Source organism: Trichechus manatus, unplaced genomic scaffold (assembly GCF_000243295.1).
Source record: "Trichechus manatus latirostris isolate Lorelei unplaced genomic scaffold, TriManLat1.0 scaffold00008, whole genome shotgun sequence".
In the NCBI taxonomy this organism is placed as follows: Eukaryota; Metazoa; Chordata; class Mammalia; order Sirenia; family Trichechidae; genus Trichechus; species Trichechus manatus.
This window is the reverse complement of record NW_004443944.1, coordinates 1,240,563-1,257,136: the sequence shown is the minus strand read 5'-3', so window position 1 is coordinate 1,257,136 and position 16,574 is coordinate 1,240,563. Positions and strand designations below refer to the sequence as shown.

The following is a 16,574-nucleotide window of genomic DNA, read 5'->3' as shown; positions in this document are numbered from 1 at the left end:
TGTTTCTGGGGGTTGCAGCCTCAGAGTGGTTCCCAAATGCCGTGTGGGCCCTATCAGGTGAGCCCAGATCTGTCCCTCCTCTGCCCTTTCCCCAGCACCCTCTCTGCCCCGGCCCGTGGTGGGGAGGGGACCTCTTAGGTAGGGCTGGGAAAGCGAGGGATAGGGGGTCCCATCTTGTCTCAGCTGCCAGGCTTGGGGGCTGCCTGCTCTCCTGGGGAAGGGTTTCAGGGAGCACTCGGTCACGTGTGGGCATCCCCCACCCCTACTGCAGGGAGAAGCTGGTCCTCCAGGTCTGCCTGGACCCCCGGTGAGTGTCCCTGATGTGGTGAGAGGGCTGGGGGAGGGGTGGACACAGAGAACAGACGGGTCATTGAGGCCTCTCCCACCCTGCTGGGCCCAGGGCCGCCCTAGGGGAGGCCTCAGAGGGCTAGGAGCAGGGGCCGATGCCAGTAAGGGGCTAGCGGGGAGCTGTGGGGTTCAGGGTGTCTGGGCAGGATCTGGCTTTGAGGCTTTCTTTGGGCCAGTGCCCGGTGGGGCAGGAGGGGTGGGGGGGGAGGTGAACGACACAGTCCTACTCGTCCACCTGGAGTGAGGTGGCACGCTTACCCTCATGGAGTGGGGCTGGTCCCCCGTGCCCGTCAGCCCAGGAATTGAGGGTGCAGAGACCTGTCAGGGCCCGTGGGGATCCCAGAGGAACCCACTGGCCCTTGGCTAGGGAGGCCGAAGCGACCTGTGACCGTCCCACAGATGCTGCCGATAATTATAGAGCAGCTTTCTGGAAGCGAAGCGGGTGGGCAGGCAGAGGCTGGGGCTGGGGTCTCTGGGCAGCAAGGAGAGGCTGGGGCCCCAGAGGAGTGGGCCTGTCTTGGATTGCTGGTGGTGCCAGGTCAGAAAATGCTTTTCTTCCCTGGCAAAGGTGAAGGCAAAGGCTAGGGGCCAGCCGCCCCCTCACGCCCTCTGCTTTTCCCTCCTACAGGGACCAAAAGGGGCCCCCGGGAAAGTGGGAAAGCCAGGAGAGACGGGGCTGCCGGGGCTGCCTGGCGTGGACGTGAGTACTGCGCCCCCTCCCCGGCCGTGGCGGCTCCATTCCAGCAGGGTCAGGCCGCAGGTTTTAATTGCTGTTCTCCAGCTGGGTCTGCTCAGTCGGGCCAGTCCTGCAGAAGGCCATCCCCGGACGTCCCCCACGGGGACCCCTGGCCCTCGTCCCAGACCTGTGGACGTCTAGCAGATGGCTGAGCCAGCCCGCAGCTAGAATGGAGAGCCTGCCAGCTCCTGCTCAGCCAGGAACAAGCGATCATTGTCCCAGTGCCGTCCACACCAATCCTGGCCCCAGCCACCCTGTCTGTCCCTCTGTCCATCTGTGGTGGGGCTCGAGGCCTGGCCCCACACGGGTTTCATTAGCCAGAACTAGAGACAGCTGAGTTGTGTGCTGTCCCAACGGGCTTCTCCCCACCATTTGCCACCACACCCCCACCCCAGTTCTGGGTGCTGCAGGGTTAGGTGGCGGGCCGGGAGAGGAAGATGCCAGAAATAGCCTGTGGGACTTGCTCCTGTGTGACCCGCTCCTCCTCTGCCTCCCTTTCCAGGGTCTGACTGGGCGGGAAGGCCCCCCTGGCCCCAAGGGTGCCCCTGGAGAACGGGTAAGTGCCCCTGGGTCCCCAGGCTGGGCTGGTGGTCTGCACCACTGGGCATATCCTCCAGGACATCTGCAGCTACCAGGCCTCTGCCCCTCCTCCACGCTCCTCTCAGTGGGGTTCACTGACCAGTACCCCAGAAAAGCACCTGTAGGGCATTGAAGGCCCCTCTGCTTGGGCCTCAGTTTTCTGTGAGGCAGGGCTTCATCCCTGTCCTGCCCCCATAGAAGAGTTGTGAGGACCTAATGGGACTTGGGGGAAGGGGTTTGCCCACAGGCCAGGCCCAGCCGCTCCCTGACACCCTGTTTTCCTCCTATAGGGAAGCCTGGGACCCCCAGGGCCACCTGGACTGGGGGTGAGTACCGTTCTCTCCTGTAGGTGGGAGTTTGGGGAGCCCCAGTGCCCCCAGGTGGGATGTCGGGTCTGTCCCTCCTTTGCAGCCTCTGGGGCAAGTCCCTGAGCTGTGCTTTGTTGGGGTGGGGGCCCCAGAGCAGACACGCATCCCCTGAGGGCCCCCAGGAGCCACCTGCACAGGCAGGGGTGGGCAAACTCGGGTGTTTCCAGCAAGCTGACCTATGTGTTGCCTTGGCAGGGCAAAGGCCTCCCTGGACCCCCCGTGAGTACCAACCTCCCCCACAGCCCCCCACATAGGCACACAGAGTACCCCGCAGCTGCCCCCAACCCAGAGCCAACCTGGGATGTCCCACAGCATGCAAAGGGGGCAGGCTGTTCAGGGGCAGCAACCTCAGCCCCACACTCCAGAGTCCTGTCCCATCAGAGGGGCAAACGATCCCCTGGGACCCTCAGCAGCTCTCCAGGTGCAGACGTCCCACCCCCTTTTCCTCCCTCTAGGGAGAGGCAGGAGCCAGCGGCCTCCCGGGAGGAGTCGGCCTCCGGGGCCCCCCGGTGAGTGGTTACCCCAGACCTCCTACCCCCTGCAGTGGGCTTGGTTAGCCCGCCCACACCCTCGGTGACCAGTGACCAGCCATGAGCCCGCCAGGGTCTCCCCTGTCGGGTTGCCAGGGACTTCCTCTTCTCCCCGCCCCCGTCCCCCCTCCCCTCTCCTTCCCCTTTTCTGCCCTCTTTTCCCTTCCCCTTTTCTGCCCTCTTTTCCCTTCCCCTCCCTCCTCCTTTCTCCCCTTCCGCTCCTTTCTCCTCTCCTCTTCCTCTCCCTCCTTCCCTTCTCTCCCCATCCCCGCCTCTGGCAGGTGCCGCCTGAGCCCTGGCCAGTGATCCAGGGAGGGGGCAGACCAAGACCAGACTGACCCTGGCAAAGCCACGGGGGCAGGGGGAGCTGGGGCGCCCCACGAGGGCCACAGCCTGACAGGGCAGCTTCTCTTTGGGAGTGGCCAGTCACCTCACCTCAGGTGGGGGCTGGTCCTGCTCCAGCTAAGTCATAACCTCCCGCACAGGGACCCTCTGGACTCCCAGGCCCCCCGGGCCCCCCGGGACCTCCTGGACCCCCTGTAAGTATGGGGCAGAGGGAGTCCAGGGCTCCTGGGGATGTGCCGGGCATGGGCGTGGGCCTGGTGTCCATGCGGAGCGGGACCCCCTGTCCCCAGGGCGCCAGAGACGGGCCAGCGGACAGGGGACGTCAGGGTCCAGGCCTGGTGGCCCCTCTCTCAGGGACACGGTGGTCTCTGTTGTTGTCATGTGGCCCCAGCACTGGCAACGTGGTGGTGGGGGGGCCTAGAACCTACTCATGGAGGGCTGAAGGGTCCCCAAGTCCCAGGTGAGAGGGAGGGGTGCAGTCTGTGAGTGGGTAGGTGGCAACTGTGGAGGGAGGGAGAGCAGCTGGTGGGATGGTGTCAAAGTCAGCTCTCTGTCTATTCCAGGGACAGCCAGGGGTCCTCCCTGAAGGTGCTGCTGACCTGCAGGTGGGCACTGCAGCCGTCGGTGGAGAGAGCTGGGGCTGGGGATGCCGCACGTGTGCCTGTGTGTGTACGTGCGTGTGTGTGTCCATGTGCCTGTGTGTGTCTGTGTGTGCCTGTGTGTGTCTGTGTGTGCCTGTGTGTCCACGTACATGTATGTAGGCGTGCATGTGTGTGTGCAAGCATGTGTGCGTGTGTGCAGGGGTCTGGCTTGATCCCCGGCCTCAGGGACCCTCCAGTGTGGCATCCTGCCTGGAGTGGCGAGAATGGGCCTGTCCCCGCCCCCAGGAAGCAGGGCCTGGAGCTCCCGTGGGGGTGGTGGGGACAGGGGCTCCATGCTGGAGGTGGCAGAGCTGGATGGGCGGGCAGGTCTCTGCAGACTGGGTGACACCAGCTCCGGCTCAGCCTGGGGCAGAACCCGGCTGGGTGCCTTCCCGTGCCCTCCCCACACCCAGCCCAGGCCAGCCAGCACTGCCCGCAAGCAGCCTCGTGGAGCGGTCTTCACGTACTTAGAAAAAATACATTAAAAGCTCAGGTCCTCTGTGCTCCAGCCGCATCCAGAGACCTCCCAGGCCCGCGTGGCGAGTGGGCCGACGGGGTAGTGGACAGAGCACTGCCATGGCTGCAGGAGGGTCCAGAGCCGGCCTGTGGTGGCTCCGCTGGGAGCCCGTGGCACTGTGCGGGGAGAGAAACCGCAAGTCTCCCTCCTCCGTTTGTGCGGCTCCTAGTGTCGGTGGCACCTCGTTTCCATGGAGCAGACTTTTGTTCACGAAAGACAGATAATCCACCTGCTTTCTGTGAACTGCCGGCCAACCCCACCATGCCTGAGCGGGCCTGGCGGGGGCTCCCCAAGGACCAGAGACCCCGGGCGGAGGGCAGGTGGAGTTGGCAGAGTAGCTTTGGAATGATCTGGAAGTCTCAGGGCCTCCAACACAGTGCACTGGCACGGTGCCTGGGAGGCTGCTGGGCTGAGGCCTGGGCTTCTGGGACGTCACTCTCAAGATGCTAGAGCCTGTTGAGTGAATCCATAGGATGTGGATGCTGGAGCGGGGCTCGCCTAGAACCCCTGGAGGGAGGAAGGGGAGGGATGAGGCTCCCTCGTAAAGCAAGTGGCTATGGGTCGGGTGCTGCTGTGAAGCCTGTGCCCTCCGTGGGTGTCTCAGAAATCTAAGATCCTGAAGGAGGGCCCTGTCACCCTATGGCCAGTGCCAAGTGGGGCCTCGTCTGGGTGCCCCAAGAGGCTCGTGTCTTCCCGGCTCTTCTCACGTGACAACAGCCCTTCTCAGGCCCCTGGGGCTGAGCTCAGTTTCAGGTCGGGTGTCGGCCAGAGCGGCCAGCTGGGCTCCTGTTTGCCAGGAGGGGTCTGACCCTCTGTGCTTTCCAACAGTGCCCCGCCATCTGCCCGCCAGGCCCGCCCGGCCCCCCAGGAATGCCGGGGTTCAAGGTGAGACTCATGCTGGGACGAGGAGCAGCCGTCTCTACATAGGCTGAGAGATGGGGGAGGTGGGGGCCCGGGAGTCTGGCCCAGGTTCCCAGCATTTTCCCAGGAGGAGGTCAGCTGCCACCCTGCTTGGGAGCCCGTGTTCTGTCCCCATCCCCTCAACATCCTGGTGACACTGGCCGTGAGGGTCAGAAGGTGGGCGTGGGAGGAGAACTAGTGCGCAACACGCCCGCCCCACCCTGCCTGCCACCCCCTGCCCCCCACGGCCTGGCCCCAGCCCCACCTGTCCCCTCTCCCGCCTGCCCGCTGCTGTCATGGCATCCCTTGGGCCTCGATCTTCCCATCAGGCCCACGCCTGTCTTGAGACCTTTGGGAGGCTGGATTCCATCCTCTTGGGAATGGGGGTGTCCGAGGGTCCGGGTGGGCTGTGACCCATCGCCTGCTGTGTTGGCTTCAGGGACCCACAGGCTACAAAGGGGAGCAAGGAGAAGTTGGCAAGAACGGCGAGAAGGTGAGGGAGACCGTTCTGGGGGAGGGTGGATACTGAGGGTGGGTGGAACCTGGGAGTGGGCGGAGCCTAGTGGTAGGGTGGAGGCTGGGAGTGGGCAGAGCCCGAGAGTGGGTGGAGCTTGGGAGTGGGCAGAGCCTGCGGGTGGGTGGAGGCTGGGAGTGGGCAGAGCCTGACGGTAGGGTGGAGCCTGGGAGCGGGCAGAGTCCGAGGGTGGGTGGAGGCTGGGAGTGGGCAGCGCCCGAGGGTGGGCGGAGGCTGGGAGTGGGCAGAGCCCGAGGGTGGGCGGAGCCTGGGAGTGGGCAGAGCCCGAGGGTGGGCGGAGCCTGAGGTGGGTGGAGCCGGAGGGCGGGCGGAGCCTGGGTTGACATAGTCTGGGGTGGGTGGAGCCTGAGGGTGGGCGGAGCCTGAGGGAGGATGCAGCCTGAGTGGACAGTCTGGGGTGGGCAGAGCTTGAGGGTGGGCGGAGCCTGGGGTGGGTGGAGCCTGAGAGTGGCCATGAAGTAGAGGAAGAGGAGGTTAGAATGGAGACCATGGGTGATGTTCGCACGGAAGCTGGTGATGTTTCCGTGGACGAGCCTGATGTACCTGTGGACACGTCTGACCACCTTCAAGACAGGCTAATGTCACTGTGGGCAAGTGACCCCTCCATGAGTCCCTCCCTCAGTCCTGGTAGCTCACCTAGGAAGTGGGGGATGTCCTCTACTGGGAAGGGTGGGGGTAGGTGGCAAGCAATGGGAGAAGGAGCTGGAAGAGCCCAGGGCCTACCCGCTAACACATTTTCTCATCCCCGTTGCAGGGTGACCCCGGCCCTCCTGGGCCCCCTGGCATCCCAGGCACCGTGGGGCTGCAGGTGAGGCTGGAAGGGGTGAGGAGAGCGGGTGGGAAGCCCACAGACAGCCACCCCCAAGGAGGAGTTGCTTAAGGCCGGGGGGGCAGTCTGCTCACTCCTAGCAGTGGGGCTGTATGGGAACTGGGCCAGTCCCACTCTCTGGCCCACCTACCCGAAAGCTCTGGAGGCCTGGAGCTGAGGCTGAGGACTTTTAGGGAAACACAGGGCTCTCCAGAGCCAGGCCCCTCATGTGGCTCCCCAGGGCAGGTGAGGGGACAGGCCCTTGGCTGGAACCCTGCATCTCTGCTCTCCTGCAGGGCCCCCGGGGACTTCGAGGACTGCCAGGACCACTCGGGCCCCCTGGGGACCGGGTAAGTCCTGCTTCCCCTCGTGGGGGCTGTGTGCTGCTGGGGTCAGTCTTGCCCCCAGGACACACATGACTGAGTGGCTGTCTGTCCTCGGTGACTGTGGACCACTCTTCAAGAAAGCCCAGGGGGTTGGGGCCCGCGGCCAGGGGCCCGCCCTGTCACCAGACCTCAGGTCAGCCCCCAGCCACCCCTCTCCAGCTGGATCCTGGGCCCAGCAGCTGGTTAGAGCCCCAGGCTGTGGGGGCATGTGGCAGGGCAGGGGCTTCCCCGGCCTCAGTTCACACGGAATCCACCGGGGAGGCTGGACCAAGTGTCCTCAAGGACTCCCACACAGTTGCACAAAACAAGGCTTTCTGAAGGCTCTTGTGGACCAAAGGGAAAAGGTGCTGGGTGGGTGGGTGGGGCTGCAGTGAGGGAGGAGGGGCTTCAAGACTGCCAGGGGCAGGGCCAGTTTTAACCCAGGAGGAGAAGCCTCTGTGCTAATCGGTGGGAGGGGCTGGCTGGGGGCTGGGGGTACAGATGGCAGGGGCTGCATACTGCAGGGGGTGTGCTGGCATGGGACACGTGGCAGGGAGGCTCATGCAGTCAGGGGGCCACACGCGGCAGGGAGGTGCACACCGCAAACTGCGCTCCACATGGGCCGGTTCCAGACTCCCCTCTTCTCCACAGGGTCCCATTGGGTTCCGAGGGCCACCAGGGATCCCAGGAGCACCTGGGAAAGTGGTACGTGTGTCATGTGTTGGGAGGTGAGGAGCACCCCTGCGCCTGCCCTTGAAGGGCTTAGCCAGACCTGGCCTCTGGGGTGCGCATGCACAGACAAGGAGCTGCTCCTGACGACCTCGCAAACCAGGGCAAGGGTCCTGGGTGGGGGCACGTTATTTCTCATTATGGACATAAGGCAGGCCCCTATCTCCAACCCTCAGGAGGGTTGGTCCTGCCCTGCTCCTGGGGGACGCCGGCCCTGCAGTCAGGCCCAGCTGCTCTGCGCTGCTGACTCTGTCCCCTCTCCCCTTGTCTCCCAGGGTGACAGAGGTGAGAGGGGCCCAGAGGGGTTCCGCGGACCCAAGGGTGACGTTGTAAGTGAGCAAGAACTTGTTTTCTGTCTTTGTGCAGAGAGTGCTGGGAAGGGGGTGGTGGAGGAGACCATCAGAGGGCACCTGTGGGGGGGTGTGGGGTGACCTCCCCATGCCGGCCCTTTGCTGGGGTGGGGGTGGGTGAACCACCTCCCCGGGGAGCGCCCCCACCCAGCACTCCCTCTGCACTGGACTTTTGGAAGCTTCCAGCAGCTTAGCAAGCTCTTGTCCAGAGCAGCCACAGTGAGCAGTTGGGCCGGGGAGTGGGACAGAGCCCTGGTGGAACCCTGGCCAATGTGGCCCCAGGTGGCATGGCCGAGGCTGCCCACAGGGGAAACAGAATAAAACAGAGAAAAGCGAACGCATGTTGTGTCGAGACGAGCTGAAGTGACCGTTCCTGGGCTGGCATTTGTCTGTGGACGCTCCTAGCCAGCCACCTCTTCCCTCTTGACTCGCCTGGCCGGCAAGAGATCTGTTTGGAAAAGCGTTGGAGGGACGCTGCACTGTTGCAGGATCCAGTCAGCTCTCCCTGCGCACAGACAAAGCCAGGCTGGCGGAGCTTCTGTATCCCGGGCACAATGCCTGGTGTCCAGAGCAGCCTGGTCCTGAGCACCAGGGACAGGTACACGGCGGGCAGCGTTTTTCCTGCTGCTTGGCTGTTTCAGCCCATTGCTGTGTTTTTCAGGGCAGGGCTGGGGCCAAAGGGATCCCTGGACTCGCTGGGCCTGCCGGAGAGCCGGTAAGTGCCCTCTCGGTAGCAGGGGCTCTTTGCAGCAGACCTTCTGCCGTCTGTGTAACGGCTCCCTCATCGAGAATGATTCCCTCCCCGGGGTCCCAGGCCACACACAGGCCGGCTCATGGGTGGCTGAGTCTCAGGGCCCGTGGTCAGTGCGCTGCCGTCGTGGCCTTGGAGAGCGTGGTCATTGTTGGACAGGCCCCCACCGTTGTTTGCATTTGCTGTCCTGTCCATCTGGGTTTGGGCTTGTCTGCTTTCCCATGGGGCATGTGAGAAGTAGGGTGCACAAATGTGAGCAGCAGAGGGTCCTGGGCACTGAGCCCTCCCTCCGCACCCTGGCGGCCCCGACCTGCGGTCCTTCCAGGCCCAGGGGGTGGGCCCCTGGGATCCCCTCTTTAGTAGGACATCCTGGTCTGTGGCTCTGGGGGGCGGACCCATGGGAGGAACCCTGGCCAATTCTGTCTGGGCTCCGAGACAGGTAAGCAAGAGTCGGGACAGGCAGGCTCCCCAGCCTCAGTTTCCCCAGCTTCCGTTTCCCCATCTGTAAAGCAGGAGCCACACACCAGTTCCCTGGGCAGTGGGCCTTGCCACCCCCTTATTGCCTTCTGCCTGTCCCCACGTCCTCGTGGCCTTTGAGGGCGGCCCCGGGGGGCCAGGGGACTGCTGCAGCTGCCTGACCACAGACAGCCGCGGGCAGCTCAGGCAGAGCCGGCCCGGGAGGGGCGGACACAGGGCGGGGGCCAGCGAGGCAGCTGTCCGGGCTGCAGGCGGACCTCACCCATCCCCTCATCCCCAGGGTATGCCGGGCAAGGACGGCCGGGATGGCGTGCCAGGGCTCGATGGAGAGAAGGTCGGTGCGGCAACCGGGTCCTGCCGAGGGGTCGGCTGGGATGGGGGGAGGGATAGGGTTTGGCCTGGAGACCTGGTACACATCTTCCCCCACCCCCCTCACTCGTCCCCTCAGGGAGAGGCCGGCCGCAGTGGCAGCCCTGGAGAGAAGGGACCCAGTGGGCTGCCGGTGAGTGCCGGGGGAGCGGGTGGGACAGGCAGGGGCCACCAGGGTGGATACCCACAGGGCTGGCCTAGGGGTGTGGGAATCATGCCTATCCAGGGCTTACGTGGTGCTGAGCCGGGGGCTCGCTGGGGAGAGGAGGGACACGCAGGGCTGGGGGCTCACTGAGTAGGGGGGCACACTGAGCATGGGGGCACTGAGCCAGGGGTATGCTAAGCAAGGGCGTGCAGGGGCGTGCTGAGGGGGTGCTCACTGCGTTGGGGGTGGGGCACGCGGAGCCTGGGGTGCGCAGAGCCGGGTGCTCCACGTTCACGCTCATCCGTGCACACGCAGCTGTGTGGGAGCAGGTCTTTGGTTCTCCTGGTCGGCCCCATCGTGGGGTCCCTGAGGGGGGTGATGCAGGGGGCTCTGCATTAGAGGCCAGGGCTGTCACGGGGGTCGGCAGGGAGACAACTGTCCCACCACTGGGCACGCTCTGTCCCCGGCTGTGCATGCTGCCAGTGCCGGGGCTCGCAGCTCTGACCGCCACCCCATCCTGGCAGGGACTCCCGGGACGAGCAGGGCCCAAAGGCGAGAAGGGAGAACTGGTACGTGGCCTTCCTGGGGGGCAGGAGGGGGCAGTGCTGAGTCCTAGGTAGGGGTGCAGGCGTCACTCAGAGCACCCCCTCCCCCTCCACAGGGCAAAGCTGGAGAACTGGGCGAGGCTGGCCCTTCGGGAGAGCCAGGCATCCCTGTACGTACCCCCCACGCCCACAGGTACCCCCACCTCCCGTCTTCATTCATATCCCTACTCACCGCCCCGGTACATAACCCCAGCCCCCACATCCCTATATGTCCCCCTGTCCCCCATCCTCCGTGGACCCCAATCACACCTTCCTCTCTGCACGCAGGGAGATGTGGGGATGCCAGGGGAGCGTGGTGAGGCCGGCCACAGGGGTTCGGCGGTGAGTGAGGGGCAAGGCTCCAGGGGTGGCCTCCGTCTGCACGCGTGGGGGCGGTTTGGGTACAGCTCATCAAAAGCCCAAGGTGCCCTACACTGCCAGCCTCACCTTCTGGGTCCCCAGCCGCTCAGAGGTGGTGGAGCCAGGCCTGAGCTGCGTATCCTCTGGGCCCTCATGCCGTGGAGGAAGGCAGCTGGGGCCCGGCAGCTGGAGGCCCCGGCTCTCCTGCCAAGCCCAGTGTCCCCTCACTAGCCCAGTACGGCGACAGTGCTGGCAATCTTCCTGGGGAGGCAGTGGGCTTCTGACACCAGGACAGAGGACGTGCCTGACCTCTGCCACCTACCCCCCTCCCCCAGGAGGCCCTCCCTGTCCACCCAAACCTGAGCAGCTCCCTGTCCGCCCGAACCCCGTTGCCCACAGTGGGTGTTCCCTGGGGGGGTCCCCTCAGGGCTCTCCACAGCCAAGGGATACCCACTTACACCTGCCTTGCACCTTTCAGGGGGCTCTTGGCCCACAAGGCCCTCCAGGGGCCCCTGGCGTGCGAGGCTTCCAGGTGGGTGAGGTTCAGGATGGCGAGCCTGGGGAGGCGGGGCCTGTGAGGGGGCGGCGCCTGGGCCGAGGGGGCGGGGCCTGGGCCGGGCGGGGGCGGGCCTCCTCTCTGGGGCTTGCTGACAGGCGGCTGGGACTGTGTCTGCAGGGCCAGAAGGGCAGCATCGGAGATCCCGGCCTACCTGGCCCCCAGGGCCTCCGAGGCAGCATGGGTGAGCGGGTAAGTGGCTGTTCTGGAAAGGGTGACTCACCTTCACCCACACACCACACTCTCAGGTCTCAGCAAGGGGGATGGTCATCTGAAGGCCCTGGATGAGAAACTGTGTTGTCGGGGCTCCCCAGGACTGGCCACCTGGGCCCCTGCACTCACCAGTCTTCATGCCACCCCCCAGTCCTCACGCCACCCCCCAGTCCTCACACCATCCCCCAGTCCTCACACCACCCCCCAGTCCTCACACCACTGGGTGCCACGCTGAGCTGGGCCTGACCCTACCTCTGTGGGTCCTCATGGCGAAGGTGTCCCCCACTGCAGCAGAAGGAGTTCAGATCCACACCAGTTGCTCTCTGCTGAATGAGGACAATGGGGTCCCCCATCAGAGGCCGAGGGATGGCAGTCTCCGTGCACTGTCACCGAGCTCCTGGCCGGGGTGAGGGGACAGGGTGGCAGCTCCAGCCCCCACACCTTGGACTTGAAAATAATTTTGAAAGCGCTGTTTAAGAGATTGTAATTGTCACAGTTGGTAACTCTTCACAGCTCTGTTGGCCTCGCGACAGTGGTGAGGCAGGTTCAGCTGGGGAGGGGCTGTCCTCATCGCAGCTGGCACCCCGCGCAGGCACACAGGCGCGAAGACGAGCCTAGGGCAACGCGGGGACCAGAAGCCTCGGTGGGGAGATGGGGCTCCTGCAGGGCCTCCAAGACCCAGTGCTGTCCCAGTCATTGGGGAGGAGCTGGTGGGCTGGGGAGACCCCCCCCATGTGCCCGAGACCGCCCCGCCAGGTGAGGACAAGGCCTCTATTCTCTGTGCGCCCAGCACGGAAGCTCATACCTGCTCTCCAGGAAGCCGCGCGGACGTGGGAGCGCGGTCACAGGCGCCCCTTCATTCCAGGAGGGCGAGGACACCGCCGCCCTGCGGCCAGATGGACAGTGGGTCCTTTATTAGCCTCCAGGGTGGAAATTCCAGGGCTCGAGGGGCGTGCCCACAGCCCAGACCTCTGAGATGGTGGAGAGGAAGGGGGGCTGACAGCCCTGACACCCGTTTGTCCCCGCTCCCCCCCACCCCGCACACTGTCCTGCCTGTGGCGGGCGGGTGGGAGGGGGCGGTGGCTGAATTTCCTGTCTGGCCCACAGGGAAGGTGGCATACTTTTTGCCCTTGGCAGCTTCTCGCCGATGGCTGCGGTCTTAACAAAGGCTATTTTTTATGTATTATTTTACTGTATGCGCCTAACCTCTCAGTCGGCGGTTAATCCGAGCTGGCAGGCGTGAGGGCGGACGAGTCTGCGCAGATGTGGGCACCGATGCGCCCGTGGTGCCGACGTTGCCGCGTGTGGGGGGTCCGACTCCCCTCAGCTCGGCGGGACGCTGTGGAGCCAAAAGGGGCGGCCTATGGGAAAAGGGCGCATGTGGGCGCAGAGCGGGGTCTGGGATGCGCTCGCAGACTGAGATCGTGGTTTGGCGTTTGGCTGCACACACGTGGCCGGGCGCGTTTCCGCACCGCTTTCTGTGCGGTGTGGACGCGGGACGCCACCTTGGGGGTCCTGTAACTCCTCTGCTGCATCGCTTTCTCTCCACCCGCAGGGCCCCGTGGGAGCCGCAGGTCCGAAGGGAGACCAGGTGAGAGCAGCTGCGTTCCCGTCAGAGGTGGGAGGAGCCCAGCAGCTGCCTCCACCCCCCCCCCCCCCCCTCCCGCCCACCTGGCCCGGAGGCTTCCGCCTGTTCCAGAAACTTCTGAGCAGGGCCCTTGTTTCTCAGTTCTTGTCCCCCTGGTCCTTCCTTTTCCCTCTTGCTGGTTCGCTGTCATCCCCCAAGCCCCTAGTCCGGCGATGACTGCTCTGGGCACCCAGCTCCCCAGGCCAGGGGCAGGGAGCAGTGTAGCCACAGGCAGCCTACCCGTCTGGCTCCCAGGGCACCGATGTCTGGGCTGGGGCGGCATGGGGCCCATAGGAACCCCAGGGGAGGGCGGCCCCGGTGTCCTGGGAGCAGACTCTGTAAGGATGGCAGGGTCTGGGCTCTCCCCATGTCTGCAGGAACAGATGAGACGGGTTTGCGTCTCTGCAGCGCGGTCTCTCTAGAAGCTCCGGGCAGGGTCCCGTGTAGCTGCTCACACTTCGGCTTCCTTCAGCCCCCAGGCAGCGCCTGGGCCTTCTGGCGCTGGTCACCGTTGTTGTGGTTGTTGGGTGTGGTCAAGTCGATTCCGACTCCTGCTGACTCCACGTGACAGAGTAGAACTGCCCCAAGGCCTTTCTAGGCCATTATCTTTACAGAAGCAGATTGCCAGGTCTTTGTCCTGCGGAGCCGCTGGGTGGGTTCAAACTGCCGACCTCTCGGTGAGCAGCCAAGGCTTAACCACTGTGTCACCAGGGCACTAATGGAGGGAAAAGGCAGACTCCAGGTCCTGGACTTCTGGACTCATCTGGGATTGGATTTTCATCAGCCCCTGGGTAGCTCTCATGCACCCGTGGTCTGAGTTCAGCTAGCTTAGGGCAGTCAGACTTGGGGACGGCTCCCCTTAACGTGGGTGTCCCTTCCAGGGCACCGCCGGCGTCGATGGGCTTCCTGGGGATAAAGGAGAGCTGGTAAGTGTGACACATTGACCTTTAGCAGCGTTTGGGAACAGTGAGGGTGAGGAGCCACCTACAGATCCAGGTGAGAACAAGTGGCTGAGATGCTGGTCAGTGTGGAGGCCCCGGCCACTGGCTGTCCCTCCAGGCACACAGGCCAGGTCTGGAAGGAGAACTCACTGTCCAGCCCCCAAGCAAAGGCTGCAGCCACAGCTGCACGGCCCGCTCCCACGTTCCCATCAAGGGATCTGCCAGCGCCTGCTCTTGGGTAGTTACACCACCTGGAAATGTCACTCCATCGGGGTCTTTCCGTGTGAATTACGCATTGTGTCCACGAAGAAAACCGTGCTTCCGCAGAGCTAGAAATCATGTAAAATAACGTCCTTGATTGGGCTGCGTTTTTCGTGTTGTGCCGCCAGTATTGTATCGTCTTCGCGTTTCTTCTAGAGGTGACTGCAGTGGACCATCACTGGGGTTGGGGGACAAAAGATCTTTCTGGCTTGGGGTGGCCGGGGTGTTTAGCCCTACAATTAGCCTTCCCTTTGGGTCTGGATGAAGTGGAGAACAGCTGAGCCCCAGGGAGCCTGTCTCTGGCAAAACCCTCATAACCCAGTGCAGATTTTGTGTTATCTCCAGCCAAGATAAGCTCAGTTGTGCGTGTGTGGGGTTAATTTTTTGGTGCGTTCTCAGACCACCTTGACAAACAGGACTGTGGGAATCGGGAGAAAGCCTGGCCCAACCCCACTAATCTGATGGGGTGGCAAAGGGACGGTGTCTGCTCCAAGCTGGGGAACCTGACCCTCAGCTCCGAGCTACTTCAGCGGCCAGACAGCGGGAGGAGTGTCCCTCTCTGGCTGCGACCGCACGCCCAGGTCTGTCAAGCCCCACGGGTCCGAGCAGAGCTGTATCCACGGCCCAGCGCCCAGAGGGCAACGGCAGAGTCCAGTCAGGCCCAGGTCCCTGCTCACATGCTTGGCCAGCCCTAACCCTAAGCCACCCTGGGCAGTTTCCTGAGGACACAGCTGGGAAGTTGGGGACCGAGCTTCAGGACCAGAGATTCATCTTGGCCGCGTTTCTTTATATATATATATTTTACTGTGTTTTTAGCGACAGTGTATACAGCACGTTAGGTCCCCATTTAACAATCTCTAGATGTCGTTCAGTGACGTTGTTTATGTTTTTTTCACAACGTGTCAACATTCTCATCGTTTCTGCTCTGGTTGTTCTGTTTCCATTAACATGGCATCCCTGCCTCCCTGGCCTCCTCACCTTTGCTCTGGGGTAAACGGCGACCGTCTGAACTCGGACAGATGATTGTTTTTACTCTAAACGAGATCATTTGAGTCAGAACAATGGGAAACAGGAAACGTGTGTGAGAGAAAGTCTTGTAAATACAAAGAGCACGTGGTGGTGGTTGGGTGCCATCTGATTCCAGCTCCTGGCGACCCCAGGTGATGGAGTAGAACTGCCCCACGGGGTTTTCTAGGCTGTAATCTTTATGGAAGCAGATCGCCAGGCCTTTCTCCTTTGGAGCCACTGGCAGATTTGAACCACCAACCTATCAGTTAGCAGCCAAGTGCTTAACTGCTGTGCCACCAGGGCTCCTTGAAAAGAGCATAAGTAGGTATAATACAATCAATAATATAAAAAAGGAGAAAAGAATATGTGGGAATGACTATTATTGTTTTGGTGAATCCAAATTATAGTTTTATGGACGATTTCATTTTTTTTCATTTCATTTCATTTTTTAACTTTTTAAAAAATTGTGGTAACAATATACACACCAAAGTGTTCACAACACAACTTCTGCGTTTACAATTCAATGACGTTGGTTACATTTTTCGTGTTGTGCCACTGTTATTGCTAACCTTTCCCAAACTCTGCGGCTTTGTCTTAATTCATCCTCAACTAATAAAGCGCTAACCTGGCGCCTGGGTGGCCGATTCCATCCACTGCCACACACAGGACGCTAACACCAAGCCCCTTTCTGTTTGCAGGGTCCCAGCGGGCCTGTCGGACCCAAAGGAGTGGTGAGTGCTGGCGGGTGCTCCGCACTGCCACCCCCGGGGGACCAGGGCCCCCTGTGGGGGCATGCCCAGACCTGCAGCCAGGTCACAGGCTCGGCCAGACAGCAACTCAGCGGCCACGCGGGGTGCACGGGATGGAGGCCCCAGTCGGGGCCTGGCATCTGACCGTTTCTCTGCTCTTTCTGTCCAGTCTGGTGATAGAGGCGAGCTGGGGCCCAAAGGCAAGCAGGGTGCCAATGGCACCAGTGGTGTTCAGGGGGTCCCAGGCCCGCCTGGCCCTGTGGGCTTCCAGGGGCTGCAAGGCGTCCCCGGAATTACGGGGAAACCAGGCATTCCGGTACGTGCTTCCTCGGATCTTGGCGGGATTTGGATGTTTTTTCCTAAACTGTCCGTCACTTTTCCGAGTGTGACAAGGGGCCGCTTGCTGATGGGTCTGTGGTGACTTTCAGGGGAAAGAAGCCAGCGAACAGCACATTCGGGAGCTGTGCGGGGGCCTGATCAGCGGTGAGTGGGAGGCGGGTATCTGGTCCTGGGTGGGTCCTGGGCAGGCGCCCGCCCCCACCCCATCTCCCCAGATAGGCCCTGCCCTCTGCTCCCCCCGCCGTGGGGGCTGTCAGTGCCTGACCACCTACACTTGGCTCTTCTACTTCTTGCCCATCTTTACCCGCGTGCTGGCCGTGCTCCTGCCTGCTGGCCTTGGTGGCACCCCCTCGCCCCGTCCAGTCCTCCCTGGTGGCACCCCCTCGCCCCGTCCAGTCCTCCCTGGTGGCACCCCCTCGCCCCGTCCAGTCCGCCCTGGTGGC

The 16,574-nt window shown here is 63.2% G+C and overlaps 1 protein-coding gene across 1 annotated transcript in view; it reads left to right on the top strand.

The window, feature by feature from the left end:
* Positions 1-16,574, top strand: part of COL9A3 (collagen type IX alpha 3 chain) — a 23,435-nt gene that overhangs the window by 1,444 nt on the left and 5,417 nt on the right. Inside the window, exons 3-29 of the mRNA XM_004370190.2 lie at positions 272-307; positions 977-1,048; positions 1,587-1,640; positions 1,954-1,989; positions 2,227-2,250; positions 2,487-2,540; positions 3,047-3,100; positions 3,470-3,511; positions 4,893-4,949; positions 5,404-5,457; positions 6,254-6,307; positions 6,604-6,657; positions 7,324-7,377; positions 7,677-7,730; positions 8,413-8,466; positions 9,260-9,313; positions 9,428-9,481; positions 10,018-10,062; positions 10,155-10,208; positions 10,366-10,419; positions 10,916-10,969; positions 11,114-11,185; positions 12,762-12,797; positions 13,715-13,759; positions 15,742-15,774; positions 15,962-16,108; positions 16,221-16,275. Of these exons, the coding sequence (XP_004370247.1) occupies positions 272-307; positions 977-1,048; positions 1,587-1,640; positions 1,954-1,989; positions 2,227-2,250; positions 2,487-2,540; positions 3,047-3,100; positions 3,470-3,511; positions 4,893-4,949; positions 5,404-5,457; positions 6,254-6,307; positions 6,604-6,657; positions 7,324-7,377; positions 7,677-7,730; positions 8,413-8,466; positions 9,260-9,313; positions 9,428-9,481; positions 10,018-10,062; positions 10,155-10,208; positions 10,366-10,419; positions 10,916-10,969; positions 11,114-11,185; positions 12,762-12,797; positions 13,715-13,759; positions 15,742-15,774; positions 15,962-16,108; positions 16,221-16,275 (1,456 nt within the window). The remainder of the gene's footprint in view (positions 1-271; positions 308-976; positions 1,049-1,586; positions 1,641-1,953; positions 1,990-2,226; positions 2,251-2,486; positions 2,541-3,046; positions 3,101-3,469; positions 3,512-4,892; positions 4,950-5,403; positions 5,458-6,253; positions 6,308-6,603; positions 6,658-7,323; positions 7,378-7,676; positions 7,731-8,412; positions 8,467-9,259; positions 9,314-9,427; positions 9,482-10,017; positions 10,063-10,154; positions 10,209-10,365; positions 10,420-10,915; positions 10,970-11,113; positions 11,186-12,761; positions 12,798-13,714; positions 13,760-15,741; positions 15,775-15,961; positions 16,109-16,220; positions 16,276-16,574) is intronic.